The sequence below is a fragment of the Medicago truncatula genome, chromosome 4 (genome assembly GCF_003473485.1).
Source record: "Medicago truncatula cultivar Jemalong A17 chromosome 4, MtrunA17r5.0-ANR, whole genome shotgun sequence".
Lineage (NCBI taxonomy): Eukaryota > Viridiplantae > Streptophyta > Magnoliopsida > Fabales > Fabaceae > Medicago > Medicago truncatula.
Window position 1 is genome coordinate 2,282,575 of NC_053045.1, and position 14,320 is coordinate 2,296,894.

The 14,320-nt window shown below is 32.2% G+C and overlaps 1 protein-coding gene across 2 annotated transcripts; it reads right to left on the reverse strand.

Moving 5' to 3' along the window:
• Positions 1–1,069: 1,069 nt before the first annotated feature.
• On the reverse strand, positions 1,070–12,948 carry LOC11433937 (protein TSS). 2 transcript variants are annotated; one of them, XM_024781585.2, is made up of 24 exons: positions 12,816–12,948; positions 12,525–12,623; positions 12,355–12,419; positions 12,161–12,253; positions 11,943–12,015; positions 9,525–9,854; positions 9,354–9,418; positions 8,865–8,996; positions 8,372–8,413; positions 7,660–8,160; positions 7,122–7,276; positions 6,430–6,901; positions 6,125–6,187; positions 5,935–6,036; positions 5,430–5,747; positions 5,253–5,345; positions 5,059–5,160; positions 4,872–4,976; positions 4,342–4,475; positions 4,052–4,235; positions 3,843–3,974; positions 3,345–3,457; positions 3,174–3,255; positions 1,070–2,796 (listed from the first exon to the last, which is right to left on the reverse strand). In XM_024781585.2, exons 2-24 carry the CDS (start codon positions 12,592–12,594, stop codon positions 1,306–1,308), a joined length of 4,917 nt encoding a protein of 1,638 aa, XP_024637353.1. In that variant the 5' UTR covers positions 12,595–12,623; positions 12,816–12,948; the 3' UTR covers positions 1,070–1,305. The 2 variants fall into 2 exon arrangements, with proteins under 2 accessions (XP_024637353.1, XP_003604357.2); XM_003604309.4 differs by lacking the exon at positions 12,816–12,948 and having other exon boundaries at positions 12,525–12,772.
• Positions 12,949–14,320: the final 1,372 nt, after the last annotated feature.

A 14,320-nucleotide genomic window follows, 5' to 3' on the forward strand; every position in this document is an offset into this window, starting at 1 on the left:
TTTTGTTTAACAGAAATAAATTATGGCAAAAATTGTAAGATATGGGAGCTAGCTAATTTAGTCACTATTCTTGCTAACTTATGAGCAACTATATTTCCTTGTATATGAATAAATTAAACAAAAATTGGTTATATGTTAATAAAGTAATTCCCTTTAGTGCAAAATAATGAGTCCATATTCCATAGCTTTTTCTTTTGAGAGCTCGAACTATTTACCATGGCCTCCATGATTCATCTCTAAAGCTATGTTTGAGACTTTAGGAGAGGCGAGGAGAGACAGACTTTGGGGAAAAAACAAGCAAGAATTCAACAACTGTATTCGATAAAGTTTTTTTTGGGGTTTTAAGATCTTGGATAAATTATTCAAATCATTTCAAATCTTGGATAAAACTACAACCGTTTGAAAGTTTTTGGATGGGGGAAAACACATATTATGTGCAGATTCATCCATCCAGAGAACAAAAAACAATGGTGTTTTTTCCTGATCTATCCATCCAGTGTGTACATGTGAGTGTGGAAAAGAAGTTTCCTTTTATTTGGTTCACTTCTAGCACACAAAACCATGTAGGATTGGTACATGGATTACAACAGCCCACATAGACACATGCTAGGTATTGTCGATGGTTGCTCAATAATAGGCCCCTCAAATTGCTCACGTTTTCTAAAAAAACCCGATCGGAAGTTATGACCAGATTGGTTGAGGGGTCTATGAGAAATCCAAGGGACCTATCGAGCAACTATCGGTTTTATCACCTTAAAAAAGACCAGACAAGAAAGAAAACAGTTCAAGCGTCTGAGGATATTATGTTTCAGCTAGTAAAAAAAAGTGCAGTGATAAACTTTTCATTCACTACGGCCAAGTCACACCTCAAAGCACAAATAAAGCTTACAATGTACTCACACCCATCACCTACAAACTAGGTTCTTCTCACATCACCATAAACTTGGAAATCATGGCTTTGCATGGTAAAAATAGCATTCTTACCAACTGAATCAACAACCTTCATTGATCCAAACTTTTATGAGTTTAACACAACTAACATGGCAGTATAAAACAACAACAACAATACTTAAGTGAAATTACCAATCAGCTTTTTATTGGCAAAACAAAATTTGCAAGTATCTTATTATATAGAGAGCAAAAACAAAACCCTAATTAACTTATTATATAAACAAAAACAAAATGAATTTGATGACCAAAATTCTATGGAAAGAGGTCACATACTATTAACAAAATGATGTCAAGAGCTTTGTCCATACAAAGCAAACAAATTTGGATCATTGGTGATTAATTTCATGACTATAATCAACGAACCGAAGCACAAATTGACGGCTGGTTGTACAATTCAGCGACTCCATTTGTGGTTTTTTGCCTGCTTTTTCTCCTGTTTGTGACAACTACAAATCCTTCACCATCTAAATTGTCCTGCTCTTCACTGTCGTCACTGGAATTAACCACTGTCTTATTCTTTTCCTCAGTACCGTACATTATTTTTATGACAGCACTGTCTTTAGCTACTTCATCAGAAGAGTTTTCAAAGCTCTCAACTTTTCCTTCACTAACTTTAGGCTCATCCACGGCATCAGCATTTTGATGAACAGACTTCACTAGAAAACTCAGCAATATCTGCCTTGCTATCTCTGACTTTTCGGATTCAGAAAGACTGTTTTTTGAAGTACTGTTCTTTTCACTAGTTTCTATTTGAGAAGCACTTCTTGGAACAAACTCGGGAGCATGTGGATTCATAATTTTTGGACCACCTGATCCACTTATTTCCCTTATCTTGGTCGAACTGTGTTTCATCCGGAAAGTATAATTGGTTCTGTAATACAACGGTGATCTAGGGCCGCAAGGGACCCTGGCAGCAGCAGGAGGAAGAACGGGCTCTACAAGAATGCCTGGACTCACATTTGCATCGTATATGCTCGCAGGAGGAACTGGATTTAAATGGCGAGATGCAGACAACGTTCCTGGACTGAAAGGTTTGGCTGCAGCAGAAAGCTTGCTTCCATTTGTTTCAGAAGATTTTGCTTGATCAGATGAAGGGGAAACCTTCTCAAGTTCTGATGAAGAGTTATCTTGTTCAGATTCATCTTGTTGTGGATCTGTATCAGCATCAGAAGGTTCTTTTTCATCTTTTTGTGGAACTGTATCAGCATTAGATGTTTCAACAGAACCTTCATTTTTCGGCATCTCGTTTTCATCATTTACCTTTTCTGTCTCGGTTTTTTCCAACAGTGGCTTTAAAACTGTACCTGGTGGTGCAGCAGCGACTTCTTTGTAAGATATAGATTTTGAGGCCAAAGAACTCAATGATGCTGGAGTTGATGAAATTTTAGATGACAAAGCTTTTGGGGTTTTTGATTTTCTAGATGGAGATAACATAGCTGAAGCTACTTTTGGAGCTGCTTTTTGGTGCAGGGTAGTGTCATTCCTGTAACTGGCTTCCTTGTACATGTGATTATCAGAACCTTTAACAGTGAGCTTTGATAGAACAGGCCGTTGTCTGCGTCCAGACTTGCGATTAGCAGCGTTACCTGAACGCCCTTTTGAATTGGCTTCTTGCCAACCTTCATCAGATGATGTCTCATACACAGCTTCAACTGTCACCACTGGCTTGTGCATGCTGAGATCAACAATTTTTTTGGGTTCTTCTGTTCCATGTTTGGCTTTTGGTTCTTCTATTTTGCCTTCTACTGCTTTTGCAGCATCTTTTGCATTGTCAACAATAACGATATCATCAACTATTGGAGTGTCATCGTGTTCTTGAGAATTGTTATCGCTTATTGGAAGTATCTGAAAAAATCACATATAAAAGTGACATAAAAGGTTTTCAGAATTAGTTTTGATTTGAAACTTATCAAACTATCAGAACTTCACCTAGAAATATAAGCTAACTCCAAAAAAGAATGTAATAGGTTGAATGTCCTTCACAGTTGACTTTAATAAATGTAAAAACTCCCAATCTTTGTAACATAGTCTTCCTTGTTTACCTTATACAAGTATTTATTAAAGAACAAAGCATATGTTACCTTAGCATACCATCAAAATATAGTATAAATATGATCAAAACTGAAATGAATCCTATGTTTACAAGCAAACCCTCAAAAGGAAAATCTAAGTAGATTTTATGTTAAGAATAAATAAACATGTAAAAAAAAAAAAATCCTCACCTTTGGACGCCTTTGTTTCCTTTGAGCATCATTTCCCTTTGAATCGTTGTCAGGACTAATAAAATCCAGGAGATCTGACACACTACATGAAAACATATTCACATATTTTTGTAGCGAAAAATATAACCTATTTATTTGGAACACAATAATAAAGGGATTCAAGGTCAGTACCTAAGGTGACCTTTACTTGCAATGGATGTGTCTGTCTTTGGAGTTCCATTTTTTGCTGCTTCTTGCTGCTCTATAGCTTTTGATTCAAAATATTCTAGCCATGCAGCCGCGTCCTGCATTGGCGAAATTTCCAAATTTAAAAAATTGTTAACACTATTATTTACTAATTCTAAAAAATAAAAGCTCAAATATTATCAATAACAGCTTGATGTTGACTTAATACAAAAGGCTAAACATTAATCCCAATTTATAAGGAATACATAGATAGACTCAATCCTAAATAAATAAGGAAATCAGGTAATAAATCATAACAAAAAAAAAAAAAACTAATCCTAAGAGATACTCTAACCTTATATAAACTGATCCTAGGAAATTAACTAAGATACTCTAATATAATACCAAAGATATCAAAAATATTATAATACATCTTACAATCTAATAGTATCTAACTGCATAATCTTGAGATTCACTGCTAATAATAGAAGAAAGGGAAATGACCTGAGTTCGAAGATCTTCTGCGCCAAGCTTCGCCTGAAGTATCTTAAGTGTAGTTTGCTCATGTTGCACACTCAGAGAATATGCTTCCATCAATGAAAGTGCTATGGCTATGGCGTGATAGCTTGCAGCAGTCTATAAGATGAAAAATACATTATAAAACAATGTTCTCCAGTGGGAAACAAAGTTAAATAAATGAAAGATAGAGAGACCTGTATATGATCTGCTCCCAACAATCTTTTGTTGCATTTAAGAGCTTCATGCAAGTACCGAAGTGCCACATGAACATTTCCCATGCCTTCTTCCATCATAGCAACATTTATATATGTAGCAGCTGTATTTGGATGAGACAGACCGCATGTGAAATGTAGGAGGAAGAGAGCGCGATTAACGTACCTATCAAAATATGCATTAAGTTTAATGAGAACATGGTAAGTTTCATAATAATGAATAGAAGTTCATGAAACAAACAACTAATCCAATTCAGCAAAGCTTTATTTACTTCAGAGCCAGCTCAATATGTTGCAGACGGTAATAGAAAACAGAAAGATCTCCATAGCTTTTCATTGTGTCAGGATGGTCAAGTCCAAGCTCTCTCTCATTTATATCCAACGCCTTTTGCTGATAAATGGTGGCCTGAATAAAAGACAGTATAATGAAGATTAAATATAAATACTAGACCTTCAGTTATTTACTACATAAAGTTAGCACAGGTCCACCCAGTATTGTCAAGTAACTGCTATAATGGTGCAAGTACAAAGTTTTATCAAATAGTGGCTATACCAGTGCTATAGGACTGAATTGTAGCAGAATTTGAACAAATAGCTATTTCTATGATCCGTTATTGGCAACATTGGATCCACCAAACATACACATACAGGACCATATATAGGTACAGCATATTTTTTCCTTTACCCTTTCTTACCTCTTTTTTCCCTTATAACTTAGCAGCTTAAGAAAAAAAACTGTTTCTATCATCGCTAGTCTAAAACTAGTATCAGGAAAAACTAAACCATAGTAATGTTAATTTACCTGGTTAAAATCTCCTGTGTGGTAGAGAACCACAGCAAGAAGACTATACGCACTTGCAGTATTTCGATGATATGGACCACAAACAGTCATCATCTTTGCTAATGCCTGTAATATGATAGTAATGTCAAACTATGTGCCATGTTTATAAAAAACACTAAATGGTTTGTTCCAAGGAATTGATGGTTACCTTTGTTCCATAACTAACAGCATCCTCAAGCTTTCCTTTATCAAGAGCAATTTTCGATGATTCCAACAAATTGCGCCCGTCTATTGAGGAGCATCCCACATGCTGTAAAGTAAAATATGATCTTGATGGTAAATATGTTGTATAATGAGATCATAATTAATGATTATTCTTAAAATGGACTAATAATATCACACCTTGCAAACGGGAACAAGGCTAATAATATCAAACTTTCCAAAGGGCTTAGGGGACTCCATGTCATAATCTCTAGGGAACAATTCTAATCCAACCTGAAGAAAACAAAATAACATCTGAAATCAATATAAGAGTCATGTAAAAAGATATAATAAGTGATCAAGAGAACCAACTGATACCTTGTGACAGAGCCCTCTGAGAATAGATAACTTTCTCAAATGTTGAAATTCATCTTTTAATGTCCATCCAAATCTTTTTGACAAAAACATACGTAACCAATGAATTTTGAGATGATGATCATCACCCAAAGTTTGGTCTGTATCTTCAGTTTGACACCCTCCAAGTAAAAAATTCAGGGTCAACGCAATGACTGAAGGTAAATCTGCTGCATTGTCTACAGAAGCAATGACTGCTTTAAATAAATGCTTGAATGCTCGAGTAATCATCTCATGAATACAAAGTGATTGTATGTGTGGAAGATTCTCTGAAAGTTTAACCTGATTCATACATGAGATTAGAACAAAAAAAAAATCAAGTTAAATTACAAAAACTAGTTAGTATAACTAGACACGGTATTTAGTTTACAAAAGTAGATTTGAAACTATTAACGTTTAGAACATTTTAACATTCATTCAAAGATATACTTTTTCTATAAAAAAAAAGTATGAAGAGAAAATTTCTCACCACTTCACCCAAAGATCCCATCTTTAATCCTCTTAAATGCATGAAATCAGTAAGTGTACGACCATCAACAGGAGAAAGTTCAAGTGATCCAAAGTCCGTAACCTAAAAAAGTAACACACTCCTCAGTTCTTAATCCATGGATTCCAGTTATTTAAAGAAATGTAGAGTCCATTGAAGAATCTAATTTTACCAGCTTTGGCAAGGCAACTTCATCATAAAACTTGTGTGCCATGTTTATAAGCTCATCCACTGACTGTTTCAGGAAGATATAAATTGAAAATAAGATATAAAAATATAAAAAAAAACGCATCATAAACATAACAACATAGCAAATTTACAATATACAATAAATAAGAAAAATTTAAAAATAAAAGAAAATGAATATTAGCATAATTACAAGAGAAGTGACACACGCTATATTTTAAAGTAAAACAAATGACAAAACGAAAATACACCTAAAATAAAGTATCACAATCTACAAAGTATACCACAAACCTTCAGATGAAGACCAGATCCGGATTCTTTGAGACGCAAAAAGGCTTCTGGAGAAAGTAGTGTCTCTAATTCATTCAAACTGCTTGGTTCATCATTATTTGGCTCATCGTTATTTTGCTCCACAGAATCTGCACCATTTAAGTCACTTGGTTTCTTTTCCCTCTTCTTCAATAATTTAAATTGCTTTCCAAGACCTTTCACGGCTGGCTCAACATCACTTCCATCCTTGTTGTTATTGGAACTGCCATCGGTTGAATTTTCCTGTTTTTGCAGATGCTGCATCCATGAAGAACCAAGTTCCCATCGAATCGACCGTTTTGATACACTTGGCTCTTCCTTTATCTTTTCGATGGATTCCTCAACCACCTTCCTAACAAGATATTTAGAAGCATCCAAATCATCAAAATTTGACAAGGAAGTCAAAGTCCCTTCTGATGAATCAACTCCAGATTTGTGAAGCAGTGCCCTCAAACTACAAAAATCATAAAAAGTGTTGTAAGCCTCACCATAACTTTGTTATTGTTAACAAAATGATTTGAGTAAAAATGGTCATTTACGTAAACTCAGATATTTAATGATCCAATGCAATCGAATGACATTGTAAAACTCTTCACACTGACAGTGAATACCAATTAAATCCAAATGTTTAACCAGATTTAATATGCAATCTTAGAATAGCTTATTGTTCAAACCTATTGATGTTAAGAGCATTTGCGCCTCCTTCAGGTTGATCATCTATTTCGATATCCTGAACTTTAGGTTTCCTTGTGTTCGCTTTACCAATGGCCTTAACTGTAGCTGTATATCCACAGTGATGAACAACAACAACAGCCAAGGAAGAAGTGTCCTGTCATACAAAAGGCCAAAAAAATAACCTCATCTTAGTATCTTCGATATAGAAATGTTCTAACCACCCTTCAAGACAATTAAATTGATTCATTGAAAATACATAAAGTTAACTTAAATGATGGGTATTTTGGAGATGCTATCCGTAAAAAGGAGAAAAGTAGTACAGTTTGATTATATTTCATTCCACAAAATAGGAAGTAAATGTTGCTATAATTCATTCTAGAAAGAGTAGAATGGTAATGGATCATCAATGTGATTTTTGGTAAAATAAAAAAACAGAGATGAAATTAGACGAGTGACATTTGATTGATATCAAAAAGTACATAAGCATATATATCTATAAGACTATAACCTTGAAAAATGTGATTATATATGACTTACATTAACCGTGACACTTTCATCAGCAGACAACCCTTTGATTAAATTCTTCTGAACATCGTCACTTTGCTTACTCGATTCATTCAGTGTAGAATCAAACTTTCCATTTCCACCACGTTCAACTACAATGGATAAGTCTCCCACTTGATCTTGATGCATAACAGAACCCGGAGAAGAATTCATACTAGACTTGGACTCCATCACATCCTGTATAGCTGCAACAGCCTTAAATATCGATGTATCAACAAACTGATTGTGAAGTAGAAAAGCTTTTCGGTCTCTGATCACCCTCTCCTCCTCGGTTTTCGAAGGAAGAGAAGCCAAGATTTCAAAATCTGTTGCCCATGGTCGACGTTCGTATTCTCCATTTCTTCCCTGGCCACCACCATTGCCACCCCAGTTTTCATCCTCAGCAGGTAGAGGTGGAAAGTTTGAAAGAGATTCACCAACGGATGGAGCAACTAGCCACGTATTTGATCGGAGTCCGTAAGGAAGATTGCCAAACTGGAGAATTATGCAGTTATTTAATAAAACACAATCCGAGTAAGACTGTACAGAGAGTAAAATTTTCAATAATGTCCAACCATATTTCATTATTTTGCATCAGCGTAATATAAACGAATGTCTGTGTAAAACTTGTTTGCACAATTATTGAGTTATCAAACTCTTCTTCTCAAGAAAAGGCAAGACCAATTTCATTTAATGTAAAACTAACCTTGTTACGTTCCGCAAAAGCTTTCATCAATGATCCATAAGCCTGCATTGATCAGTCTTTTGTTAGAGTAAGCAGAAAACACATGAAAATATAGCTACCCATTCAGAAGGAAATCATTTAGAAACTAGCCCGTGTATAATGTCATGAATATGACTAAGTTGACATGTTTAACCGAAAAATTAATTATTCATTAGTTATCACTATTTAAAACCAAAGAAATGTGTGTGCAGATATATTTACAAAGTTGGTAGCTATGAATCGTTAGAAAAAACTAACAAACTAATTTACTAAAATCAAAATAAATTTCTTTGAAGAGTATATAAGAATCCTTTTAACAAATTAAATGACTATTATATTATTAAAAGACAATATATAACAAAAAAATAATGAAATCTTAAATGCAACCAAACATTTACTAGTTACCAAGAGGTTTGGTGCAGTTTGAGAAAATAAAAAGACAATCAAATAAATATGTACATAAATAGAAACTTACATTAGCAAAACCTCTGCTGAGCTGTTGCAGAAGATCAACCAATGTGTGACTCTGCAGAGACAGCTTTCCAACACTGTAAAAGCCTTTCTCTGAAGCAACCACTTCAATTACTTTCCCATTGCTGATTTTAACCTTCATGCAGTAACAACATTTACACTTTCAGCTTTAAATCAGACACATGCAACAATAGCAATATTGCAGGGTAATAGTAATACATTTAAATCTTTTCAATATGGCATGATATATATGCTCATGAAAGAATGACAATTATACGAGCTTATACGCTATAAACTAGCATTTTTGTCTTGCCATACAATGATACAAAGGGTATGTTTGGCAAGTCACATTTTTTGAGCTTATAGCTTATAAGCTCACAAGCATTTGGTCATATCATATTACATAAGCTGGGATTAACAATTCAAATTCAAACAAACCCTAATTAATAAAAGAAATAAGGAACAAAAAAAATTAAAAAAAAATTAGCAGAACCTGAAGCTGAAAGTAACCTCCTTTGCCTCTATCATCTTCTTCCTTCAGTTCACATTTCTTCAAATCTGCATAAAAAAATGAAAAGACATAAATGCCCTTGGCACCGAATTCAAATTTTCAACCCTAACAAAAACTCATGAAAATTGAAGAGAGAGAGAGAGAGAGACTCACGCAAAATCGGAGGGGTGAGATTCGAAAACGAAAAGAACTCATAAAAATCCGACAACTTCGGCGTCGGATGAATCGCCACCATTCCCACATTCTCCGATATCGGTGATGCCGGCTCCGACGTCGGTGACCCGACCCGAGTTTCTCCATTCGGTGTTGCCGGTGGGCTCAAACCGTTCTTATTTTGATTATGGGCTTTTCCGTTTTTCTTGGGCTTTGATGAGTCTGGGCCTGGTATGTTGCGTTTGGGCTTTCCGAATTTTGTTGTGCAGGCTATTATGTCCAATAGTCTTCGCACGTGTGTAGTTGCTTGAGATTCTTCAATGTAATCCTCTGAAAAAAATATTATTTTCAGTGTAAAAATATTATGGATAACAACAATAATATATCCCAATTAAACTCTTAATAAAAATGCATGCATGAGTTAGCTCAGTTGGCAGCTACTCGAGACATTATGTGCTGGAGTCAGGTTTAAACTCGGATTCTCCACTTCTCTACACATAATATGTGTCAATTTAACTACTAAGTTACCCATACTTACTTACATTTTAGTAAAACTTTATTCTTCATGCTTTAGCTCAGATAAGTTGAACTTATAATTTTTTTCTAGAAGATAAATTTTATCAAAAATAAAAAAGCTGAAAAGGTTGGGGATCTCAAATTAAAAGTAAAGGAGAAGATACAAACATAACAATTTCATCTGTTTGTCGCTAAAAAAAGATTCTATAATATTTTACTCCATCCATTCAATTTATTTTTTTTAAGTATTTTACAAGTTTTTCATCGATAATATTACAAATATTTTATTTAATTTTTTTTTGAGCAAAATTTATTTAATTTTTTTTTAAAAAAAAAAAAAGATGATTCTTTAAGTTTTTCTTTCAAAATCCCGCTCCGAACATAAGTTAAATTATTTATTATTGAATATATAAACATGTGATGGGAATTTATTTGAAAGGAGATGGAAACAGAGAGGTGGGGTTTGGTATTCCACTAAGGACGTAACTTGAATGAATAAATGTCGACACAAAAAAATCTATAGTATCAATAAGTGCATCACACAAAAACAAATATCACCGCAAATGAAAATGACTATATTCTTTACATTTATCTGAGAAAAAAAAAATTAAAACAATTAAAGTATGAAAATTTGTTTGAAAAAGCTAGTATATCAAATAGTTTGTGTTATTTTAACTTGTTAAAAAAAAAAATGTTGAAAACATCTGAACCAATGAATGTGATTGCTTTCTGAGTTTTACAAGGGCCCCAGAAAATGATATTTTTATGTTACCATAAAAAATTTAATGACTTCTTAGGAGCAACCTGTCTTCTCCAATATTGGAAGCATTAAAGAGCAATTCCTAACCCTATATTTTATGTTAAAGTTACTCACATGTATTTTTACCAAATAGTTGATTCAAATCACCAAATATATACTACAAGAATAAACAAATCTTATGAATCAATGCATAGAATGATTCAATATTTATTTAGAGGCTTCGACACTAGTGACATTGTACAAAGTTTTTTAACAAGAGAATGTGAGAAACAAGAAAATTTTCATAGATTCCAAATCTAAAAATATCATTCATTCTTGTACTACATTTTAAAAATAAATATCTATAATAAGATTGTACTCAACTTCGACTTGGAAAGATACCAAATGTTTCAGCAAAAAAATAAAGGGCGGCATTGATTTTGCAACCTATAAATATATAGTACTATTAAATTATTTTCATTTTTAATTTTTGATATAAAAAATGGTAAAATTCTTTGACTTTTTCCATTGGTAGATGAAGCAACAAACGTGGTAGATGGGGAATGAACCATTACCAATAGTAATAACCATTAAATATATCAAATTTTTAACCTTATGTATTTAAATGTTAATATTGCCCATAGTTATGATTCATTAGTGGTCACATCCACCCTAGACATGTCCACACACTATGTCATTTATATATGCCCCGTTTATTATTCATTCAGCACTAAAAGTAGATAAACAAATATGGGTATGTTTAATCAGGAAAAAGAAAAAAGGAAAAAAATTAAATGTTTGATTTAAATTATAAAATTTCCATTTGTTTTTACTCTATTTTATGTTTTCAAATATTTATATGCGAAAAAGTAAAACTTTTACTTTTACATCCTTTTGATACAAACTTTTGAAAACAGAACGCAAAATGGAATTTACATGTAAAAATATATAATACAAAGTAGTCAATATATTTTACTTGAAATTGACCTTTTTCATGGCTTATTTTTTTATAGGTGCAAGATTTGCTTAGCATCACTAAGTACATACATTATACTAATTGCATAAAAATTTGAACACATGGTAAATTTAACAAAATGCACATGCAAATATGTGACACAAATGGTAGTTGATGTTGAATAAACAGATATACTAACTACACCTACCTTCAACCATTCTTAGTAGACATGGCTTTAGGGTAACAACTTCAACTCTGTCATTTAATCTCTGACCTTTAACCTTAATTAAGGAGGATGAGAATAAACCAATTAATTAAATAATCAAAAGCTAAGTACTTAGTTTGGCTTGTTAGGGATAAACTATTAATAAATTAAAGAATGATGAAATATTAAAAAAATACTCAATTGAACTAAAAAACACAAACCTCATGAGATAAAGAATAGTTTGTAAAATGGCATGTCTCCACCTTCACAGCCAATAGCTTCCTCACATCAAGTATCTTATCAGTTGAGATACCCTTTTGCACAAAAAAATAATATTATTAATCATTGTTAATAATATTAAATTAAACCAATTTTTAAAAAATCAATTTTGATGAATGTGAGAAAAAATGTGTACCTTCAATACAATTTGAGAATCATAAGGAGTTACCACAATAATGTCAACAAGAGAAGGTGCCACAGCTGAAAAAAATGAAAATTAAAACAAAGGTAAAATTATTTAGTAAAAAAGACATAAAAATATGATGTTTGTTTTTAAAATTCTTGAAGTAAGATAAAGAATGTGACCTTTCTCCTCCTTTTTCTTCTTCTCTGTCTTAGCTTTATTTGTTTTTCCTTTCCCTGATTTTGGGGCCATTTTTTTTCTCTTACAAAACCCTTTTGGCACTACCAAAGAACAAAAAGAGCAATATGAATGATGAAAATATATGAATATGTGAATGATGATGATATGAACTTGAAAGAAAGAAAGAAAAAGAGAGTGAAGAGAAAAAGACTATATAGTATATAGTTATGAGAGAAAGAATGTAATATATTGTGACAATTTTGTGATGAAAGAAGATAGGATAAGTTTTTAACCTTTTTCAAGATTTCAAGAGCAATTCTAGCCTCTCCTTGTTGCTAATAAGGTTTGAAAGATAACCCTTCTCTCTATTCTTTTTTTTCGTTCTTTTTATAGATTTTTTATTTTTAATATTTTTTTTCTTTCTTCACTCTCTTTATATGTGAATAATTTTATAAGATGAAGAGAGAGAGAGACCAATTGCATGCAATTAGGCTAAGGCTAAAGACAAAACAGGAAAATTGTAAGGAGAAACTAACCGTTGATTGTTTGACACGTGGCAGAAAATTGTGTGGCGGATTTATTTTTGTTTTATCAAGTGTTTGGGCTTGATAAGTGATTGTGGACCGTTGATTTGGCCTGTTTGGTTATACACAGAATCTTAGGTCTAAAAGTCTATTATTGAACCTCCAATTACTCTTAAACTTGTCATTTTCTCAATGGTTCTTAGCATTTGTATCTTTATTTATTGTACAATATTTAGATTTTAGTCAATCTAGTAATCCATTCATTTTAACTTGTTTTCTGTGCAATGGTAATAGTACATACTATGCTCCCTACGTTCAATCCTTTTCTTTTCACATGAAGAGAGATAGAAAATCAAATTACTGATCATTTATTTGTTTGATTTCATGAAGAAAATCTTACTCCTATTAGTGTAGTCAATATAGGTCAAGTTTTAGTAATCAACGTCATTATGTGTAAGAATATTTGATTATTTTAAAACTGACTGAATAATTTTTTTCCATTTTAATTTCATATTTATTGTGTAACAACTTTCTATAAGAAATTATTTTTTTTCCATTTTAATTTCATTTTTATTGTGTAACAACTTTCTATAAAGATATATAGAAATATAATAAAGTGAAAAAAACAAATTAACAGGAATTAATTTCATATTTATTTTTAAACAACTTTCTATAAAGATATATAGAAATATAATAATGTGAAAAAAAATTCAAAGAAAGAATGGAAATATATAAATAAATATTAATATTAATATTATATATCAAAACCGGCTTCTAAATTTGCTTATCTTTCCATGCAAAAATAAATACTACTAGAAGATATAAGAATATTTTGTCAAAAAAAAAAAAAGATATAAGAATATGTATGGTACTCCAAAGTGATTTTGCACAGCTTTCTTTACAATTTCATGGCTAAAGTGATACATTAATTTTTTTTTTTAGAGAACATTAACTATAATTATTTATTCGTTATGTTTTTTGAATATTATTTACCATTCATTTTTTCCGTCCAAATATTATTTAGTATTCATGGCTAAAGTAAATACTATTATTTCGTGGGTGATGATGGTTTGATCAATTAAGGTGATCATCAAATCATATTTTTCCGTCCAAATTTAGTATTCAATTAATGATGCATTATTGACTTGAGTGTTTACCGTCCAAATTTTTGTTTTCAAAAATTTTTTAAAATATTTTTGAGGGAAAACAAATTTAAATATATTTTTCAATTTACCTTCCAAATGTTACTCTCATGTGCTTGTTCAAAAATGTTA